We start from the raw sequence: 24055 nt of genomic DNA, 5'->3' as shown, positions 1-24055 counted from the left end.
TTATTTTATTTTATTTTATTTTATTTTATTTTATTTTATTTTATTTTTTTTCAACATCTATTCACCTTTGGGACAGAGAGAGACAGAGCATGAATGGGCGAGGGGCAGAGAGAGAGGGAGACACAGAATCGGAAACAGGCTCCAGGCTCTGAGCCATCAGCCCAGAGCCCGACGCGGGGCTCGAACTCACAGACCGCGAGATCGTGACCTGGCTGAAGTCGGACACTCAACCGACTGCGCCACCCAGGCGCCCCGAGGCTCCTTTTTTAAAAATAAAAATTTTATAAGAACTTTAGTGTTATTTATTTGAAAGCACTTTTCTTCAAATGTAAGTAATTATTTAGTAAGATTAAAAATATCAAATCTTTCTAAGGAAACTAACTTGGGGAACACTACAATGTCTTTCTTTGAAAGGCTGCCATTGTTTATGTATGGTTTCCCTAATAATTTTCTGTATCTCAGCTTACCCATGCTTTAAGCTGTTCCATAAAGGAATCAACATTGGTAGTATTAAAGATATAATATATAAAAACATTAATTCTTATGTAAGTTTACCTACACAAATAGACCTGATGACTTTCTCCTTTTGTTGTCAAAAACTAAGCATATCAACAACCCCTGTGATCTTAGCCAAAAATTACAAAACAAAAATACCTCTACTTAGGTCTCCCTCGGCTAGTTCATATTGCTTTAAACAACAGTAGAAGTGTGCTCTGTTAAAATATACTGCAGCCCAAAAGGGACAGCTTTCAACCACATATGCAAAATCTTCTTTTGCTTCTTTGTATTTCTTCAAAATTGTATTTGCAATAGCTCGATTCATGGCAGCACATTCATTTTCTGGATCAAACTTCAAAGCCTTTGAGAAGTAGTCACTGGCCTACAAAATGTGAAGATGATGGTAATTTGAATATATTTCAATTGGAAGCTATATAGTAACTTGAAGCACTTTTGCTCTTAAGTTAAAATAAGGACATTGGCATACCAAGGGGACAGAGGAAGCATTTCATCCCAAATAGGGATGATAAAGAGGTGCATTGTCTGTAGACAATGTAAAAAAACAGTAATAAAAACAGCCAAAAGTCACTTTTGTTTTTGTTATCACCATGTGTTGGCAAATCTCGATAATGTCACTGATAAAACACTACTCCTTGCTGAGGTGAAATGCTCTACTACCGACCCCTGAAATCCCACATCCCTGTACAGCACTAGAAGAAGGCAAAATATAAATTAGAAAAGAAGGTCACAACAAGATAAAATATGTTGGAAAATTAACATTTTTCATATAAAAGCAGAGTATCTAAGAGCTACAGAGGTAAATGAATTTTAAAAATAAGGTTCTAAACCATACCATTAAGGGATAAAAACTTAGTTATACTATGAAAGTTGGGAAGAAGGAAGAGAGAGGAAAAAAATCAACTTGTCAAGAAGACCAAAGACTCTAGATTATTCTCTACTCATCATCAAGCTGAAAGGAATACTTCAAAGTGTGGTCTGTAGACTGGTTTTGAGGTCTTAGTTTGAGAATCATTTGCTACAGGTCTGTAAAGAGCTTAAGTACAGAAACTAAGAGTAAACTGTCAGTAACTTCTAAAGCACTTTGACGCAGCTATGACATTCCAGCACATAAACATATTTCTAGTAACTTGTTTATATTGTCTTAGCAACATATTGATCAATAATAAATTGGAAACTTTTAAAATAGTCCTTCACCACAACTCACTTCAGATGCTGATTAGACACCCTACTACTCAAGATAGGAGTCTCTTCTCTAATTCCATGATGGATAAAAATTTGGATCCTACTTTAAAACTTACTTCACTTAAAGGAAAAGTCATTTTTAACAATACAGACTGTTCTCCGATTTTTTACCACTCAGTTTTTCCCAACACACCACAATCTTGCTTCTCTCTATCTCCCCCTATTTTGTGAGTTCTGCTCTTGCTGAGGCTGCAGATGTCCTCAAACCCAATGGACACTTTCTAGTTCTTTTCTTTCATGACATTTCTGTGGCATGGACACTTTTGATCTTTGCTTCCTTCGTAAAATTCCCTGTCCTTGAGACAGAATGTCTCCTTGGTTTTTCTCTTACCCCTCTAATGATTTTCTCTGTCTCCCTCACTGAACTATGTTTCTCTGTGTATTACAGGGATTCATGAGTGAAATGAAACACTGGTAGCATGGTATCCAGGAGCCCAGACCATGGAACCAGATTTCTAGATTCAAATCCTGGCTCTACCACTTGTTATCACCATGTCTTTGGATGAGTAACTAAAACTCCTTTTGCCCCCAATTTTCTCATCTGTAAAATGGAAGTAACAAATAGAACTCTACTTCCAGTGCTCAATTAGGGTTGTGAGGTTCATATGTAAAGTACTGAGAATGATATTCAAAACACCAATTATTTTCTATTCAATTATTACTGATAAACCATTTTTTCCCAGTGTCTACAAATGGAGAGACGACATAGCCCTAAGGCAATTCTCTGTGAACTTTGCTGCCTCTGATGACTTTTAAGAGGCAATTAGATCAAGATTGTGTAACCCATCTTGTTCCTGGATGGAACTATTCTATGTGGCAGATAAGTGCAGTTTAAGGATCTACTAAAATGGTGACAGAAATGACATCCTTCTCTGAAGAGCTTAAAGAGAATTCACTCCCGAACAGAAGGCTGGACTCAACAATCATCAGAAATGAGGCAAGGAAATGACTCTAAGCAGGGCCAAGACTTTCTTCAAAAAGTAATTCAGGCTTCATTTTAGTTAACCAGTAAATAATCAATAAATCTCACACTATTCTACATCACAAAAGCATGACTTCAATCAAGTAGGAGCAAATGCTTACTTAAGCTACAATAAAATAATTCAGTAACACACAATAATGTACCTGTGAACAGTGTAACTTTCTATCATAGCTTCCAAAATATATTACTTAGAAAATAAAAGCCCATACATTTAATGAGGTTACTTGCAGTATAGGAATAATAGTTATGAAGCAATTAAAGGTCAAAGACACCTACTGCAAAGATGGCCTTGATTTTTTAACAATTCATCTAATGCCATAATATCTGTAATTAAAAAGCAGATCTAGTTACTTTTTAAGTCACCCATACTTCATGATGTATGTACGTAGCTCATCCAAATGTGATTTAAAATGATTAAGTCACTAACTAATGATAAAAGAAGCCAAAACATAATACACACACACACACACACACACACACACACACACACGTATATATATATATATATATACATACACACACATGAGGAGGTGGGGAGGAGGAAATGGAAGCCACTTTCTCCACAAAAAGGCTTCAAGCATACTAAAATAGCTGCATAATTACTGTCAAAGTCTGCTTAACTCTGGAGAGGGTGTGCTCTGTGAAGCCTAAGTATCCAGCATATCAGGAAAGAGGACAAAATACATTTTAAATGAAATATTCACCCAGCTAATGAGTCCCTAGTGCCAGGAAAACAGAGCCATACTTAAAAAAAAAAAATCAAGGATCAAATACTCCTTAAATCTAACTAGTTTCATCCTAGTTATTAAAGGCAAGTTTAAAAGATTGGAATCTCCCTCCCGTGTGGATCTTAAACATTTATGGGAACAGAAAACTGACCTGGTCATTTTATTTATCTTTATCTCACTAACTAACTCCACAATGCAGGGAAACATTGCTAGGACCCAGACAAAGATGGTCTAAGATTGATGAAGTTTAAGGCAACTGACCTTGGCTTATCAACCTGGGAAACATTAGCCTCCCAGCTGTCCATTGAGGTCTGAGCTACAACAGTCTCATTCACACCTCATAGAATTATACCTTCAGTAATTCTCTGTCCCAGCATTTAGCTTCACTACTGAGGTCAATGAATCTCATCACAGGGCTTGGTGTCCAGGGTCATGATCTAACTTGGGAAAAAATAAGACCTAAATAAACCAAGGCAATGGCAGTTGAACAGAATGGAGGGCACATATCTGAGGGAAAAAAATCAAGAAGCAAAACTGACAGGATTAGATAACTGATGGATGAAAGAAGTTAGGAAGAGAAAGATACGGTTGATGCTGATGTCTCTACTCAGGTGACCTGATGGAAGATGACATCTTGAACTGAGAGAGGATCTATATGAAGAAGAGCTCGACAAGAGGTAGGGGATAGTGAGATCAATCCAGTTTGGGCTCTAATGTACTTGGAAAATATCCAGTTTTAGCAACTGGTGATATATATGAGTTAGGAGATCATGATCTGAGCTGAAATCAAAAATCGGATGCTTCCCTGACTGAGCCACCCTGCCACCCACTTCCACAACCCTTTTATTCAAGGCTCTGTCTCTGCTGCTGTGACAGTGTTCTTGCCAAAATCATCAGTGACTTCCTCCATCCTCCTCTTTCTTGACCTCTCCCAGCAGCATTTGCCACAGGACACTTTTCCCTTCTTAAAGCCCATTATTCTCGAGGTATTATCATAGTCTCCTACTTTTCTTCTCATCATCCTAGCCGGGTGCTCCCTTCTCAGTCTACTTTCTGGTATCTCCTCTCTGCTTTGCTCTTAAACACTGGTGCTACCCCAGGGCTCGCTCCTCAAACCCCTCTCTCTAGCTATACTACCTGCCCAGGCGATCTCATCTCATGTAGTCCCACATATATGCTTATACTGATATAATGCTTATGTGAGACTGTACTAGATGTTTGTCACTACTAATATTTTTCTTGTTTACTTTCTATTTCTTCCTCCAATAAAAAGTAAGCTACATCAGAAAAGAAGCCTTCCTTATCTTGTTCAGCTCTGTATCCTCAGGGTTATTATTAATGCCTCACACATGGCAGGTACATTATAAGTATACGGAGGTTGAAGAGATGAAGAGCTAGAGGAATCAGAAAATATTTGCTGAACTTTTCCAGCAAAATAAAGAGAAGAACGATAGCTCTTGGTATATAAAGATGCCCCACAGGTCATTTTATTCAGGGATACGGAGGCAGTCTTGGATGTCAGAGGAGAACACTGAGGCTATAGTTCTCAGAAAATACAAGCAATAAAAACAAGTTTAAAAATTTTTTTTTCCAACGTTTATTTATTTTTGGGACAGAGAGAGACAAGAGCATGAACGGGGGAGGGGCAGAGAGAGAGGGAGACACAGAATCGGAAACAGGCTCCAGGCTCTGAGCCATCAGCCCAGAGCCTGACGCGGGGCTCAAACTCACGGACCACGAGATCGTGACCTGGCTGAAGTCGGACGCTTAACCGACTGCGCCACCCAGGCACCCCAAAAACAAGTTTTTAAAATGAGTACATCATCTTAGAAGGTAAGGGTTGTGAAAAGTTCTAAGAAACACAGAGCTTGTAGTGGAAGCCTTCCTAGACCAGGTAGGCTTAGAGTGGACATTTTGCAGTCTTTTGCCATAGCATCAAGGCGAGCAGAACTTAGAAAGTTACCATGGCCCATCACCCTGCTTCCCACAAGAGGCTCTGCTGTTAGTCCAGGAACAAGATGTATCTCATTCAAATGTGAGTTAACAGAGAAGCAATTTGCCTGCCTTCATTGTAAAAGCCAAGGATGAAAAGTAATAGCTTAATTTTTGGAAAGATTATAAAAACTCAGTAGAAAAAAAAAAGTATTGTTACAATGTAGAGAAAAATTATAATGTAACATTTCAAAATGAACTCGAAAAAAATGCTAAGGGAGCAATTGTGTTTAAGAAAAAAATAAACAAATACTGAAGGATATCAGAAAAGACATGGCCAGGAAGGCATGACATAGAAATCAGATGAAAAAAAAAAAAAAAAAATTAAGGTCCATGGGGGATAACAGAGATCTCAGAAAACACAGGAAATATTTAGAAGAGAAATGTGAAAAAAGCAAAGAAATGCAACAGAAATTAAGAAATTAAAAAACATAAGAAAAAATAATTGGTATATAGAAGTCAGAGGGCATTTTATATATAATAATTGGCATTCATTCCAATGAAGAGAATAATGAAACAAAAAAAGTTTTACACTGAATTCAACAAAACTCTTCTGAAATCTGCATCTTGAAAATGCACACTGTATACTTTGACTCCAAATCATCAACTCTGAGACGTACCTTGGTAAAACCTTTTACTTAAAAACAATAACACACGAACAAAAAAACTTTGGTTGTCATGACAAAACGAAGTCACCAATAAAAGAACAAAAATCACGTTTGCATCAGGCTTTTTGACAACAACATACAACACCAGAAAATAGTGAAATACTTAAAACATTCAAGTGAGTCAGGACCTTAAACCCAGACATGCTACCTTAAGTTGTAAAAGCTGCAGGCAAACAGCTATGAACATTAAAAAATTCAAGGAATATTGTTCTCATGAGCCCTTTCTCAGGACTCTGCTAGAGGACCAATTTCAGGCAACTAAGAAATTAGCAGTAGGGAGGGAAACTTTGGCAAAAAGCCTGGTAATGACAACTGAGTGTGCTTAACTGGAGAACAGAGGCTGAAATGTGAAATAAGGGTAACAAAATAGTGTGCAAATATTAACCCCTCTGGCAGTGGAGGAATAACGAAACTCTCAACAAAATGGGAGAATAGAGAGACACAGTGGAAAACTGGCACAAGCTGATACCATAAGCTTGAACATATTTAAGAATAAAAATAGACACCTTTTTTAAAAAAAGAATACTATTAACTAAAATCAACTAATAGATGAGAGGGAGGATTAAGGGAAGAAGAGATTAAATGGTAATCTTGTTGTTCATAGTAGAGAAACTGGAGAAATAAGAAACTAAGAGTATAGAAATATGTTTATAAAGGTAATCACTAAAGCAAAACTGAAAACCTTCCTGAATATCAGAAAACCTTTCAAAAAATTAAATAAAGCAGACTACAGAATAAAATATTTTAAATGCAGCACACAGAAAATATGACATAAAATAACAGAAGATCAAACATACTGACCATGCCAAAATGTAAATGGACTTAACCCATCTATGAAAAGCCACATATTTTCAAATTGCCATCTAAAGCAAAATCTAACTCTATGCTGTATAAAAGAGATGCAAACCTAAAATAAAGGATTCTAAACATTGAAAATAAGAGGAAGGGCAAGGGAATATCAGGCAAAAAGCAAACCAAATGAAATCAGAGGTCACAATCTTCATATCAGATAAAAGCAAATTTATTCCAAAGAGCTAAAAGAAACAGAAGGGCATTTGTAATGCACTCACAATGCATATGTAATGTGTATGACTATCTGTACATAAAATAATAATGTAGCAGCAATATTTATAAAGCAGAAATTATAAGAGATGTAAAGAAAACTACAGAGGGCCACACTAATTTTAAGATACTTAAATAAACCTTTCTTGGTCCAACATGAACCAAATGAAAAACAAGTATGGATGTAGGCTAAATTAAAAACATAATTTATAAGGTATATTTTATATAGGTATTTTTAACTATATATCCTTATAGCATAAATTGTTTTTAGAAGTGGCCCCTGGAGTATTTAAGTTGCCATATACTAGACCACATTAAAACTCAATAAACTCTAAAATTAGAAAATATAAAAGTCCTTCTACCTAGACATTTTAACTGCCTTGTTAATTTATTATTCAGTCAAAGGGGAAATAAAATTTCAGGTGTAACATTTTAGGAAAACAAACAAACAAAAACATTGCAGACCGAAATACATAGGAAACTGCTAAAAGCAGTACTAGGGAAATGGCCTCACCTTGACAACTCACCACAATATAAAATAAAGGGTGACAATAGATGAATTGAACTTCTGACTCAAAGACAGACAAAGAACAAAGATAAACTGAAGAAAAAGAACAAAAGAGAGAATATAAATAAAAAATTAAAGTTGAGTTTGAATTATGTACATATCAGAATAATTTGAATTACGTAAATATCATCTAATAACCCAACATTTTCATTTCAGAGACTCTGAATTGCAGTCCAAAAAGATTAAGATGTCATAAAACCACAACTAACATCTTTATCTCCTTACTCCCGGTCAAGTGCTCATGTGACTGAAGTTTAGGAAAGGTAGCAATTAAGACAAGTTAGATAATCACATCATGAAAAAAGAGTCTTGGAGGAAGTCTGAGATTTGGCTAAGTGGAGTCAAAGAGAGGATTCCAGGACAGAAGCTGGCAACAATGGATAGCCAGGCAATGGCCCGTGCTTGGGGAAGTCCACAACAATGTTTACTGGACAAGTATCGAATGGTTGATGATGATGACAAGAATAAACCCATAGAGATGTAAACATTTAATAAATAATTACAAACATTCTTATGAAAGAGAACTTAAAAAAAAAGAGCTAATGAATGATTAGCCTGTTATGTAAGGATTGCATTTTGAAACTATATATAACAAAGAAAGCATTTAGTGTCTAAAAGGCAATGTTAAGGAAAACTCGTTACCTGGGAAAACTGCCTGTGGTGAAAATAGATATTTCCTGCATTGAAGTAAGCCAGTGAATACGTAGGATTTAGGGAAATTGCTGCTTGATAGTCTTTCATTGCATTCTGTTGTTGACCCATAAACTCGTGAATCACACCACGATTTGTTAAGAATTCTGCTGTAGTATTGATCTGCAATATAATAGTATGAGTATTTAGCATCTGGGAATAGTGTTTATCTCCAATTTCAAGTCTAAAAATGAATGTTATGAAATCTACTTGTGGGAAACTAGTAATTTTATAGTGCAGGTGAAACCCATTAGAGCAAATATTTTGAGAAACGACAGGGTATGAAGTTGATTCAAAGTCAACCCTTTGTTGATTTGGTTGCAATAAAACAAATAATCTTAGTGCTTTACTCAGTTCCTTTCCAAAAGATAGACACAGTGGTAGTGGGGGGGGGGGGGCCGCGAGGGGGAGGTTATCTGTTTAGCTCTGTTAAGCTGGAGAAGAAATTAAATAGTTAATATGTTTATTTGTCCTAGGTAGCAGCAATTATCTTTCAGTTCTTTCCTTTTTCTCATCTCAAAGATTACAAAATCTGCCCATTTCTACAGAAACAGAATCCAAACTCCAGAAGAAAAGAGAAAGATATTTCTGTCACTGCATACAAAACCTAAGATTTTTATTTGCCATTTCACTACAGAAGAATTTTGGAATTTATATTGTTCTTTCTTTAGTTCCTTTGAACTCAGAACATTATTTTAATTTTTGCATTTATTTTTTTATTACAAACTAATATTTATGTCCCATGAAACTATAAATTGCATTTACTGACAAGAGTCAACATTTGTCATGAGTTTGTATTTTGGATTTTAAATGTTATTTACGTTATAAAATTGACAAACCATGATAACTCTTTAGGATTCTTCTGGAAAAAGAAAACATACAAATATCATTTTCCCTATAAGTTACTTTAAAAAGTAACAAAGAAGTTACATAACCCTATTTATTAATGGTGCTAATTTATGCCAATGATAATATAATCTAAGTGCATTTTTACCTTTATGGCAGCATTAATGTCTTGAATTGCAGCAAAATTATCACCCATCTGAAGAGAGACCACAGCTCTTCCTTCATAGGCTAAGTAGCATTTTGGATCAACTTCTATGGCAACGGTAAAGTGATTCCAAGCTTTCTGGAATTTTCCTTGGGCCTAAAATAAGGTTTCATTTACATGAAGTTAGAAATTGTCTCTAACATGACAAGTTAGAAATTGTCTATAATGTGACAAATGTTTATGGTTCTAACTTAATCAGTTAAAGCCTTTAGTAAGGACCAATTTATATTGTGCTAAATCCAAGATATTAAAAAAAAAAAAGTAGATTGTACTGTGAGTGCACTCAATTGACTAAATTACCTCTGAGTATTTATACTAACATTTTAATTAATTAAAATAAATCTACTTGTCAGAGTCATCTCTTATGCCAATCTTGGAGAACACTAATGCTTCTGACAATCACCACCATGAGGTTTACTTGAGCTCCATATACACACAGGTAGGGATTGTATTTATTCCTTGGCATTGAATCTCCAGCTATACATAACATATACATAATGAAAATAACAAAATAAATGTGTTGAGAATAAACTAATAGCGTAAAACCTATTTTGACAGATTTTACCAGCATCTAGAATTTTAGAATCACTATACATATTTCATGGAAAAATGCATTCAAATCTACCAAGTATCTGTTCATACAAACCTTAGCACCAACTGGAAAATAAGAACAAAGGTTAGGAGAGGGGTGCTGTTAACTGAAAGATGTCCAAGTATTTCCAAGGGAAGACCAGCTAGCAACTAAATACCTCATCACCGTAAGGCAGTGAGCTGATAAATTCATGGAGGTCCAGAGTCTGTCCTTTATTCTCATAGGTTAAAAATCCACCTTGCCAGAAGCTGCCCCACATACACCAAACTGAGCCCAGTGACTCTTACATAAAACTAATATTTTAACTATACACTGTTTAACCAGCAAATCTTCTGCCTCTGCACAAATTATGTGAAAATCAACACTGTCACGACAAATTCATTTGAGAAACAAGAATAAGAATATTAAGCTGCAGACAGCCTCACAACAGGATATCTGTCATCTGTTTCTGACATCTGTTTTGGCTAACTTCTATATCACTAGTGCTAGGCACACAGTAGAGAAATCTTTGTTGAACAAATGGTTACTCTTTCCCCTGAGCAGAAATTGGATGAACCTCTGTAACTCTTCTAAGTCCTTCCTTTCCTGACTCAATCCTTCCTCATACTGATGTTTCTCAATCTTCTTTCAGGTTGATATATACAAAGTGAGATCTTCATAAAACAAAACTCTGATGTCACTTCTTTGGTTAATTATATTAGCATTTTTAACTGGCCTGAAAGGCCTTCACCTCCAGTCATTTTCCAATTCTCTAGCCTTGTCCTACAACACTCTGTTCTTCCCGTAACATTCCATCCACTTGGGCCCTCTGTTTTTTCACAAGACTTTCTAATGGGTTGTTCACTGTGTCTTAGCCCCAATTCTTAACTCTGACTGATTACAAGTCTTTCACACTCCCTTTAATTGTTAATTTCTCAAAACGCCCTCCCTTACCCCTTCAACAAATCTAAGTTCACTTGTTAGAAGTTGTCCTAAAGCACATCTTTTTCCTTTGTTGCACTTATCATAAGTATAATTAAATAATTATTCACATGATTGCTTGATACTCATCTCTCTAGTAGGCAGTAAACTCTAAAAGAAGAACCAAGTATATTTGGTTTACTGCATATCACTAGGCCTAGAGCAATTCTTATCCTATATTAGGTGCTCAGTAAAATGCCTTTTTAATGCGATGCATGACAATGTTAACACATTTCATTGGATTGCAATCAGCTCTAGCAGCTTTGGAAGTCATCCTGTCTCTTCAAACTGACTTTGCAAATTTCTACTGTGATCCAATAATGGCTAATTTTATGTTTAAGTCTCAGAGGGCAATCTTATTTCCCTTATTATAAGTTCTTGGGCACACTTCACTATAGCTGCCAATCCTAACAATCAACTCCAATATTATTAATATTATTAGATCAGCCAAACTCATTTATTTTCAAATTTCAAAAAATCAACTGTAATTGCAGATTATTAATAAGAATTTCTGCAAATTACAATATTTTGAACATATTTGTTGTCCATTATCTAAAATTTTGAATATTGAAAAAAGATTTTAAAAAAGAGAAGAAAATTTTAATTACTCGGTTCCTCTTCATGGAATATAAAGCACACTTAGCACTTTATTCCAAGGATGTCGCTACATATTTTATTAGTGCAAATAGGTTCGTGAGTGCATGGGTCAGGTCAGTGTGTTCCAGAAACCACTCAGAGACCTGTGTAGTGACACAGAGAGTAATACTTTCCCATCTTGCTGAAAGGACAAACACCTAGTCTCTTGCCTGCCCAGTAAGTTCTCACTCACTGCCATTTGGAAGATGACCTGAATCCCTGTACAGTGGTTATCTGACCCATTGTATGGCTAAAGTCCACTTCAAAACTCTCACCCATTGCTTATTCTCACCCATTAGCTTTTCATTAATTCAACAGGACAATAGCTCTGGGGTCCAATACAGGTTAGTGAAACAAATGTTAGCCAGGTTTGTCATATGTGAAACCCATCAGGCAAATTTCAAAAGATGTTAAGTGTGGGGGTAAGGTAAGGCAGGGCACAGGTGTTAAGGAATCTCAGGTTTGAAGGGTCATCACCTCACTATTCACCAGGCCCCTGGGTGTGGTCCCCAGGCAGCCTCCCTGTTTCTCACTGCTGCTCTAACCTGAAGGGAAAGGTAAAATGTACATAACCAAGGAAGTAACATGTATCCTAATCACCAGTAAAGGGCCAAATATATTCTTCTCCTTTTTCCAAAAGGAATTTTTATGAACTAATATGTTATTATAGAATACTACCTGTAAATTATAGCCTAAACTAATTCTGGCTTTTGTGTATGTTGGATTAATGCGCAACACTTTAAGAAAGTCCTTCTGTGCTTGTTTGGTAGCTTCATCACGGCCGTATTCCATGTAAGAATTTCCCCGTCCAACATAAGCATCCAGAAAACATGGATCAATTTTAAGAGCCCAGGTGAAGAAATCAACAGCTTCTTCAAACTCCTTATTTCTGAAAATAAATGAAAGTATTGATGTTTTCTGATGAATTTTCTAAGTGCTTTTCTGTACATAATTTACCCATGAAGATTTGCATTGACCCTTATAAAAAAATCTTTCATTTTTATTATCCATCATAGGAAGTGAGTACATGAGTTCATATGACCTAAGGAAGACTGACAGGGTCTTTGAAGATTTTGGTGAAAGGAAAAAGGCAGAATATGTTGGGATGATATTCTAAAGTTCTTTTTTCAGAACTATACAAGTATGAATGGCATTCCCGAACTTGTTTTTAACAGCTATCAGTGGCCAGTACAGAAAAACATACACTATTAATGATGAAAATACACTATTTAAATCAGATTAAAATAAATGTATTTATGTATTTCACATTTCCTTATACAATGAAAGGAACCAAATTTTTATCACATGGCATGCCTATATCAGATCTTCTATAAAGGGAAATGCTTTCTTTATGACACCAGGAAAGGAGAAAAGAAAAAAAAAAGTGAAATGCGTTCAATTTATTAACTTGTGAACACATGTGAATAAATGATAACTCTATCTCTCATCCCTAATTATTCTCTTGTGGTAGGATGAGAGCTAGTAAAATAATCAAATATTTGTTCGTGGGCAGATATAGTCACTTTTCCATCGTATATGCATATCTAATAATTATATTCAGTCTCTAGAATGAGGGAGCTAACACTGAGTAACTTCTTACATACCACGTACTGTGCTAAATGCTTTACCTATGCTATTTCACTTAATCCCTCCAACAATTCTTAAGCTAGTTATAATTTTCTACATTTTGTAGATGAAAATAAAATGGCTCAGAAAAGTCTGTGTGCAGTAAATAGCATAGTGGCGTTCAACAGTGTGCAATATCTAGGATTCAGACTTGGGTAAACCATAACCTCAAACGTCACGCTTTTTCATGTGGTCATCTCTGCTCACATTCTTTGCTTTAAATCTACCTGCTGTTGGTGCACAAGATCTGATATCTCAACAGTGTAGTCAGAAGAAAGCTCAGACCTAAACCTGAATGTGTAAATTAACATTAATTTTTCAAAATTGTTCTGAAGAGCAAATGAGCACGTGTGAAAACCACTGAGCAAAGAAACCCTCACTAAAGATGGCCATCTTTCTCCCAGGCTCTTCTGCATTACTTCTCAAAACGGTCTCAAAATTTAACAAGATGCACCACTACTTTACTAATTTTTCCTTCATAAAATACATGGAGCCCAGGGAAACTATTTTAGACTGTCATCTCCTAGATATTACTCAGGAATATCTCTTTATAGTGTTCCCCAAACTTCAGCCCCTCCTTTGTGACAGCTGCCCTATGTTCTAGCTACGCTATCATTTACTGAACATTTTTCTTTAGGCCAAATCACTGTTTTTTACTTAACTCAATTTATTTTTTTTTTTAATGTTTATTTTTGAGAGAGAGAGAGAGAGAGAGAGAGAGAGAGAGAGAGAGAGAGACAGCATGAGTGGGGTAGGGGCAGAGAGAGAGGAAGACAGAATGTGAAGCAGGCTGTAGGCTCCAAGCTGTCAGCACAGAGCCTGACTCACAAACTCACAAACTCACTCAAACTCACAAACTGTGAGATCATGACCCGAGCCAAAGTCAGACGCTTAACCGACTGAGCCACCCAGGCACCCCTTAACTCGATTTATTTTAAAAGACAACTTAATTTCAATCCCATAAGTAGAAAATTAATATTTCATACCATAAATAGAAAGCAACCGTAAAAATAAATAGCTATTGGAGTTGGATACTATGGTCTGTAGAAAACTGAACCTGAGTTCTATTACAAAGTGTTGGAAAGTTATTAAGACTAGATTTTGGCTGAGACTTTCCCCTTGATGTATTCATAAGGTTTGAGAAAGAATTCAGTTTGAGGCTGAAAAGCAATTCAGTTTCTCACAACATGATTCAATATTGTTTAATGCCTAAGCCATGAAGAATAATTGTGGTACTTAGGATATTTGCTGCATGTTTTGGCAAACACTCCCCAAACATGGGGCATCAGGTGTTCTGTCAGAAGATCATACAAGAATCAACAGTGAAATACCAGGAAGCTAGCTAGTCCTTCCTTCTAGTATAGGCAGGCAAAAGTGAACATTCACATACATGAGTCAGTTGGTACCCACTGAGTTCTCTCTGTGGATTGTTACTAAGAAAACACAAGTTCACTTCCCTCAGTAGTTTACAGTGAAATTGTGCTTCTCTCCTGATTACTGGCACTGTTGGAGAGGTAAAAGTTCACTGAATATAGGGTAACAATGCCTGAGGCTGCAGTCTCACTGCTTACAGGAATCATTCTAAAAGTGGATAACGCATTCTGTTTTCCTTTGTACCTCTCAATCCCCTTCACCTATTTTGCCCATTCCCCATCCCTGTCCTTTCTGGAAACCACCAATTTGTTCTCTGTAGTTAGGAGTCTGTTTCTGTTTTTGTTTGTTTGCTCATTTGTTTTGTTTTTTAACTTCCACATTTGTCATTCTCTGCCTGATCTATTCGACTTAGCATAATACCCTCTAGGTCCATCTATGTTGTTGCAAATGGCATTCTTTTTTATGGCTGAGTAATTCCAGTGTGTGTGTGTGTGTGTGTGTGTGTGTGTGTGTGTGTGTGTACCACATATTCTTTATCCATTCATCTACTGAAGGGCATTTGGGTTACTTGCATATCTTCGTTATTGTAAATATGCTGCAATAAACATAGGGCTGCACAGATCTTTTCAAATTACTGTTTTTGTTTTCCTTGGGTAAAGTAATGGAATCACTGGATCATATGGTATTTCTATTTTTAATTTTTTAAGGAAATTCCTTAATGTTTTCCACACTGGTTGCACCAATTTACATTCTAAACAGTGCACCATGAGGGTTCCCTTTTGTCCACATCCTCGCCAACACTTGTTATTTCTTGTCTTTTTGGTACTAGCCATTCTGACTGGTGTGAGGTAATCTCTCATTGTGGTTTTGAGTTGCATGTCCCTGATGATAAGTGATGTTGAGCATCTTTTCATGTACCCTTCGGCATCTGTATGTTTTCTTTAGAAAAATATCTATGCAAGTTCCCTGCCTATTTTTGATCTAATTATTTGGGGGAGGGAGGGGTTGGCATTGAGTTGTATAAATTCTTTATATATATTAGATATTAACCCCTTATCAGATATTTATTTTGAGAGAGAGAGAGACCATGAGCTGGGGAGGGGCAGAGAGAGAGAGAGAGAGAGAAAGAGAGAGAGAGAGAGAGAGAGAGAGAGAGAGAGAGAATCTCAAGCAGGCTCTGCACTGTCAGCACAGAGCCTGACATGGGGCTTGAACCCACAAACTGTGAGAGCATACCTGAACAGAAATCAAAAGTCAGATGCCTAACTAACTGAGCTACCCAGGTGTCCCTAAACTAACAAATTTTAAAAGAAAAAATGAGGCAATAAATCAAAGCTATTTTTCTATACCTATCTAGTTATCAGCCCTAAAGTGTAATGAGCACCTAGTCTATTCAGGCTAAGTAAATAATTATGAAAGCTTAAAGCTGGAAAGGAACTTTGAAAGACACCTCGCAAATTCTTCAAAGCTGACAATGACTAAAAATTAAGTCCAGAGGAGGTGGACAGTGCCAAAACCAGAGACTTCTGTCTTCCCAGAGACAGAAAAAGAAATGACACAGATACCACTATAGACATAGCAATTTCATTTTTCTGAAGATGTGAATATCACACAATATCCTAGATTGAAGCTCTTGTTAAATAATCACATGTAGTTAAACAATTGGGAAACAATAGTAAACAACTGGTTGAGTATCTATGTTATATCAAGATACATATTAATCAAGACATAAATTGTTAAGCATCAATTACAAATATATATAAAAGTATATTAAATTAGTTTTTCTAAAATAAAATGTGCTTTTATAAATTTAAAAATAACGTGATCACTGGGGAAGGTGCATGATTTTCATTACAATGTCCATAACTATGGACCATGTGCTGAGTGTGCAGGTGAGGCCACAGACACAAAGGTCCACTGCATTTTCAAATTAATCACATACGTGACCAGATGTGCGCTACTGAGTTGTACAAATAAATCATAAATACCTCCCAAAACTAAAGAATGTGGTTTGCAGAGTCCAGGATTCAAAAACATTTTATGCAAATGTAAGAATAGGAAAATAAATGTGCCAGAGTAAAAAGTGGATAGGATATATAATTCTGAGTAAATCAGGCTTTCTCTCTGTGCCATTTTTTTTTTTAATCTGAAGGTGGCTTTCTCAAAGAGATCTAAAAATTAACTCTACCATAACACTCTTAGTGACCAAATTGGACAACAAGTAGGATATTCAGCCTAAGGAATGTTGTCTCCTAGCAACGACAAGAGTGAGAGCCAGAGATATACAAAGGCATACTTCAAAAGTCTGCAACCCCATGAGTTCAAAGATCAAAGTCCTAAAATTTAAAGATTTATTCCTTTTTCTTTTTTTTGAATTTTCCAAATGAAAAAACTTTTACTTTCCCCACTAGAAGACATCAATAATGAATCTCAATACTTAGAAACCATGCTGCTGTGGTAAAAGTATGTTATGGCATACCTTGAAAAGCAAAAATACGTTTCCTGAAATAAATACAACCAATCACTAAACATTCCTTATTGCCAAATTCAGTAAAACTGAAACCACATGGCATTGGGACTGTTGAGTTATCAGGGCTTTACTGTTGATTTAAATTCTACTTTTATTAAAGGACAATAGAGATTCCAGTCGGCTGATGAAAGTTGGGTTATTTGGAATTGCAAAGCAGTATCAGCTTAAGGAGGCTCTGCCATATAGACTCAGTGATTACATTTCATAAAAGAGATCAGGAACTGATAGAGAGAGAACTTTACTGTCTCTAATAGTTGCTAAACATAGGAATGAGGTTAGGAAAAATTTTGGAGTCTTTTTTTTTAATTTTAAGAGAATACAATGACCTCAGACATTTTTGGTCTGCACTCACCCACCAAAACAAACACATCAGTCATCATTAGTCCATCTCTCTTTAAGAATGACAATTACCTAAAGAGATGGGTTATGCAAAGGTTGCTGGATTAACACAGACAGTGGTGTGACTATGTTTTGCTGTCTATAGAAAAATAAATGCTTTTTAACTCAGTGATGCCTGAGTTATTAGATTACTATGTTTGTTAAAAAAAAAAAAAAGTCTTACTCTCACAGGGAAATGTAGCTGTACTACCTATGTCCTAAAGGGAAAAACAGAATGTTGATTTCCTAAATAATTCAAACTGTATTCTATTCTCTAAGTTGGATATTTACACAGCTTAGTCTACATAGTTTATGAATATCCTAATTTCCCTTCCAATTAATTGCTATTGTTTCATGAAAAATAATGCTGTAAACTATTACTTACTCAAATACATTTTATTCCACATTAAAATCTTCATGTGTGAACCTCTATGCTTTTAAAAGCAAAATGACCAGAAATTAATTTTTAGATGCTAAATGTATATATAGAAACACTATAGTTAACAAAATATATCTACTCTAATACTATCTAAGTTTCTTTCAGTGTTTATTTATTTTTTAGAGAGAGAAAGACAGAGAGCGTGAGTGGGGTAGGGGCAGAGAAAGAGGGAAACACAGAATCTGAAACAGGCTCCAGGCTCCGAGCTGTCAGCACAGAGTCCGACACAGGGTTCGAACTCACCAACCGTGAGATCATGACCTGAGCCGAAGTCAGACACCTAACTGATTAAGCCACCCAGGTACCCCCAATACTATCTAAGTTATTAACTGATCACCATCTGTATTTTAGCCTATGTAACTGCTCTTTTCTCCCCTTCTACAACTTACTTATTTTTATAATATCCCCAGAAACAGGTAACAATGTTTTAGTAATATGGGGTTTTTTTTTGCAGATTTTATTGTATTTTGTGGATATTTACTGGTATTATTGTAATTGGTTTTAGATTTAGAACTATGTTTTCTAAATGCAAAATATTCTTGAAAATGTATTACTTTTTTTTTTAATTTTTTTTCAACATTTATTTATTTTTGGGACAAAGAGAGACAGAGCATGAACGGGGGAGGGGCAGAGAGAGAGGGAGACACACAGAATCAGAAACAGGCTCCAGGCTCTGAGCCATCAGCCCAGAGCCTGACGCGGGGCTCGAACTCACGGACCGCGAGATCGTGACCTGGCTGAAGTCGGATGCTTAACGGACTGCGCCACCCAGGGGCCCCGAAAATGTATTACTTTTTGAAATCACCCTCTCTTCCAAGAAACATGCTTTTTAAAAGCTAGTTCCATTTTATGAACAAAATTAATTAATTTGATTTTATTTTTAGCTATTTCAAGCTATGCATGATTTTATTCAGTATATTACCAAGGTCCTGTCCTGGGGTGTAGCAGGTGGGTACCACAATGCCATGATACAGGTATTTTCTTCTACACTTGGCTAAATCACTTATTGGAAGGTAGAATGACACATTCAGGTGTGCCCCCCACTACTTTATAGGGAGGCTTTGTGTCTCTCCCCATTTTTGTACTCTGTTACTTCCACAACATTTTCCTCTGTTTCTTCTTTTCTTCTAGCATTACTATAAATTTGTTGGTCCTACCTGCTTTCATGTCAACATACATTGCACTCCGTACCTGTGATGGCACATGGCAGTGGCTTGACAAAGGCTCACATTAGTCTTGCTTATCAGCGCAGCTTGTTTAAAATCCTGAAACAGTTTTACAGGGCTTTGTTAACTTTGCAACATGATCTTCTGTGCTTTCTTAAACTTCCTTCTAACTTTGATTCTACCATGAACATACTTAACACAAGCATTAAAAATATACATCTTCCTAAACTTTTTTTTTTCCTTTTAGTATCACAGCTAGTGAGAATCGATGGAGCAGAGGAAACCCATAACTGAAAACTCACTCGGAATCTTACGCTACTAGTCTCCGCTTTCCTTGTGGTTTTGCCCTGATGTGTGTAAGGAGATATTTCATTTGCTTTCTTTTAATTGTTTTTTGTTTTTGTTTTTGTTTTCTGAGTGCACAACACCAGAAACATCCTCATCTAGATAGAAAGAGAAATTCACTTGGAGACAAGCTTTGGCAATACATGTCTATAAGACAAGCAGATACTCAGGCCCAGTTAAAGCGTATAACTGGGCCTTTCATGTGGATTAGCTAAGGCTACTCCTACCTTTGGAATCCACACTTCTGGGAAGGAGTGTATCATTTTGTGCAGGAATCCTAGAAGCCTCCTGAGAGGGAGCAATGTAAACTCTAACCCCACGATTTTGAGTTAGAGAAGTCAGCTAGGATAGACCTGAATGACCCTGGGGAAGAGGTTGTTAAGAGAATTAAAAGTGCTAAATCTGATGCTGTGGCCCTAACGTTGTCCTCTAGTAGGTGCCGGAGATGGGCTAAGCTTAACAGATCGTCTCCCTGTCCTTCTCTGTTCCCCCTTTTCTATCTCCTTCCCATCTTTCTTCCACAAACCTTCCAGGGCTGTGCCAGAGGGAGGAAGCTGGCTATCTTTTGGGGATAGAATGAGTTTTCTACAAATACTGGGGTGAAAGATGGAGTAGTGGGGTCAAATGAGCATTCTGCGATCCTACTGGGGGAGGAAGGTATTAGTTACCGAGACCAACCCGCGAATGTGGATTCCCCACTTAGATTCCTGAAGGAAATTTTGATACCAAATGGAAATATTTGGGAGAAAATAAGAAAGTCATTGTCTAATCAAATATAATCTAATCAAATATGCTGGTAGCTAACTCCTCTAGAAGGATCATTTGGCTAAAATAGAGGGAAATTTGTAAGTGTGAGATTTGTTTAAATGTTCCTATTAATTTGAGGAGTTGTGGGGAGTGATCATAAACCTAAAAGGTTGAGAATACCAATTTCCGTTTTGTAATCAGATAAAATTTATAAATGTCAACCTGACTTTATATATATAACCATTATTACACTATATGGTAATTAGACATTAATGATCAGCAATAGACATAAATGATGACTGTTAGCATTACTCAAAATAAAGCTATCAGCATTTTTATTATTTTTCTCATCTGCATTAATCTTTTCTTTAATATGGAGATCATAAATAACAAACCACACCAAGTCATTTTTACACAAAGCAAAGTCCCAACTCTCATTCCCTCCACTGATTTGAGTTTATTTGTAAAGACCTTCACCCGCACTGTCTTGCTTTCTGTGTCAGAGGGTGGGCTGGGACCTCATTCGTTCCTGTCTCTTCTGGATACCTGCTCCATCATAGTCCTGCTGTTTTCTGTATCTTTAATCCTTGTCTCACTGCCCCACCCTAACATGCCTTCCCTCAATTCTCCCACTACCAAACTACACATGCCCTGTCATTCTAGTTCTTGTCCTCGAAAGAACATCTCCTTGAAAGCATGGTCATCACCAATGGCTGCCATGTCTCCACATTCCCTCAACTTCTACTTGTTGTTTAATAAGGCCAATTTTAGGGGTGCCTGTGTGGCTTAGTTGGTTGAGTGTCCAACTTCAGCTCAGGTCATGATCTCATTGTTCGTGAGTTCGAGTCCCATGTTGGGCTCTGTGCTGACAGCTCAGAGCCTGAAGCCTGCTTCAGATTCTGTGTCTCCTTCTCTCTCTGCCTTACTCTGCTCGTTCTCTGTCTCTCTCTCTTAAATATATATAATAAACATTAAAAAATTAAGAAAAAGTAAGGCCAATTTCATTTTGTAATTTGTAAACTGCCTCTAAAGACATTTGTTGTTTATTTATTTTTATTCTTATCAAAGCAACCTGTGTATACAGTGTATAGGGTCTAATAAAGCTAGGAAGCTTACAGTAACCTCCTGTTCCCCCTCTCCTTACTTGATTCCCACTCCCCAGAGGCGATTCTTTTTACAACTTGCTGTTTTTTGTTTTGCTATTTACCTTCCGATTTCTAAATAACATGAGTATCCTATCAGGTTTAACTTCCACCATAGGATAATACTTAGCTATCTTACACCATCGCTCCATGCACCTCACACCTCCTGCCACCATCCCATATACCTATGGCCATGCATTTGTTGGTTTCAGTCTCTGTTTTACTTCACTCAAGTGTAGGAACCTTGGCTATTCATTTATTTTTAAGTTTGAGGTATTAAAATCTTGAGTAGTAGTTTGGGGTGCCATGAACAACTCTTTTCCACTATCTTGAACTTTGTGGAATTATATATTTTTTATTCCTTTACTGTCTTCCTGGTAGGTTTTCAAGAGGGCAAAGGGATAAACAAGTGTTCTTAATCCAACCAGCTTAACTATTAACTTCCTAAACAATGCCAGTCTAAATGCTGCATTCTACTTCCTGGTCAACGTGTTCTTATGAAGGTCATACAACTGTCAATTAACTAATAAGTTTTCAGTACTCATCCTACTTAACCTCACTATTAATCAATTACTCCCACTAAAAAATTTTCCCTGGGCAGTTTTAAGACTGTTTCTCTTGCTTGCTTTATTTAGCCATCTTAATATTAAAAGTCTTATATACTTTCACTGGGTTTTCTTTCAACTTACATTTTTTAATTTAGTTTTTAAATTAATTTTTTTTTACTTTACATGAAGAAAAAACTCTTTTTTTCTTGTTTTTATTTATTTATTTATTTATTTTTAATTTTTTTTTCCACGTTTATTTATTTTTGGGAGAGAGAGAGAGACAGAGCATGAACGGGGGAGGGGCAGAGAGAGAGGGAGACACAGAATCGGAAACAGGCTCCAGGCTCCGAGCCATCAGCCCAGAGCCTGACGCGGGGCTCGAACTCATGGACCGCGAGATCGTGACCTGGCTGAAGTCGGACGTTTAACCGACTGCGCCACCCAGGCGCCCCTCTTGTTTTTATTTTTAATTAGTGGTTGCAGGGCATGCTTTTTTCCTAGACTTTTACCTATTTATATCATTTAAAGTATATTTCTTATAGCCAGAATATAGTTGGGGCTTTTTAAAAAATTCCAATCTGATATTCTCATTACTTTAATTGGCATATTTTGCCCATTTCTATTTAGTGTAACATCTGATATGATTAGATTCAGGTCTACGATTTTATTATTTGTTTTCTGCTGGTTTTCTCTGTTTTCTGTCCCTTTGTTTTCCCTTTCTAGACTTATTTTGATTTATTTTAAGTTTTTAAACATTGGATTTTAATTAATCTATGGTCTTTTTTGCTAAGGAGGCCACATTTGGGCAGAAACTGAAATGAAAGCAAGATAGGCACCACAGACAGATCAGTGGGAAGAGTGTTCCGTGCTTGCTTAGGGAATAGCTTGTGTGAGGGCTCTGAGGCAGGAAGGGAGCCTGCCATTTCCAAGCAAAAGCAAAAGGCCAGAGTGGAGTGACTTGCGTGAAGAAGAGTATTTGACCATGAAGGCAGATCAATGGGCAACAGTCAGACCATGTAGTGTCTTAGCTGGCCATAGTCAAGGATTCATATTTTATGCTCAATGTGATGGGAAGCCATTGGAAGGTTTTGAACAAAGGAATAACTTGATCTTCTTTATGTTTTTAAGAGGTCTCTCTGGCTGCTGTGTGAAGAACAGCATGTAGAGGAACAAGAGCAAAAGCAGAAAGGCAATTAAGAAGCTACTACAGGAGTCCAGGGAAGAGATGGCAAAGGCCTGAATTAGGAGGACAGCAGTGGCAAAAATGAGAAGTGACGAATTCAAAATATGCTTCGACAGTAGAGCTGATTGGACTTGCTCATGAGTTAGATGTGGGGTAAAGAAAGAGAAGGGTCCAGAATGATTCCCCTGAGACCATGAGGTCCTCAAGAACTGGAACTCTGGTCTTCCTGATTCCCAAGGCTTCAATGCCAATGCCAGTACCCTGCTTTTTCAGAGAGAAGATAGGATTTGGAATCAAGAAAGATCGGAGCTCAAATCTTGCCCCAGTACTTCTTAGTTGAAAGATTTTATTAAGTACTAAATAAATATGTAGTTGTTAGATAACACAGGTCCTATATTAAATTCTCCAGCGGCTGAGGTATTTTGCTCCCAACCCCTACTGTCCTCACTTGCTCCACCCCAACACTGGTGCCCAGAGTTCCAGAGCTTACTTGCCTACTCCAAAGAAGTGATGGAGCTCTACCTACCTGAGAGAATTCTGAATGGTGTATCTCAAAACCAAAACCTGAAGGAGTTCAAATCTTGAAATTGCATTTCATCACACTATATATTGCCTAGAATAAGGTTTCTCAGGCACTTCCTTAACAATAAGTAATTCTGGGGGGGAGGGGGGCAGAATCTCAAAAGATGGCTCCCAGGCATAGGAAAATGATATAAGCCATGTCTGGAGGTGAAAAAATTAGGAACCACTCCACTCCATATTATTCTGTTGTGGTTCTTCAGACATACAAAAGCAAAACTGCCACTATTTAACTACAACCCTCAAATTGCTATTTAATTTTTGCCTCATATCAATTCCAAAATTAATTTAAAATAGAAAATACAAAT

At 36.7% G+C, this 24055-nt stretch overlaps 1 protein-coding gene across 1 annotated transcript in view; it reads right to left on the bottom strand.

Annotated features, from left to right (window-relative positions):
* Nucleotides 1–24055, bottom strand: part of TTC6 (tetratricopeptide repeat domain 6) — a 209369-nt gene that overhangs the window by 691 nt on the left and 184623 nt on the right. The window contains exons 26-30 of the mRNA XM_040476984.1: nucleotides 19229–19302; nucleotides 12369–12579; nucleotides 9446–9598; nucleotides 8404–8574; nucleotides 655–880 (exon numbers count right to left, since the gene is read on the bottom strand). Of these exons, the coding sequence (XP_040332918.1) occupies nucleotides 655–880; nucleotides 8404–8574; nucleotides 9446–9598; nucleotides 12369–12579; nucleotides 19229–19302 (835 nt within the window). The remainder of the gene's footprint in view (nucleotides 1–654; nucleotides 881–8403; nucleotides 8575–9445; nucleotides 9599–12368; nucleotides 12580–19228; nucleotides 19303–24055) is intronic.

This window comes from Herpailurus yagouaroundi, unplaced genomic scaffold (genome assembly GCF_014898765.1).
Source record: "Herpailurus yagouaroundi ecotype Mexico unplaced genomic scaffold, PumYag 141, whole genome shotgun sequence".
NCBI lineage: Eukaryota > Metazoa > Chordata > Mammalia > Carnivora > Felidae > Herpailurus > Herpailurus yagouaroundi.
This window is presented reverse-complemented; position numbering and strand designations above follow the sequence as displayed.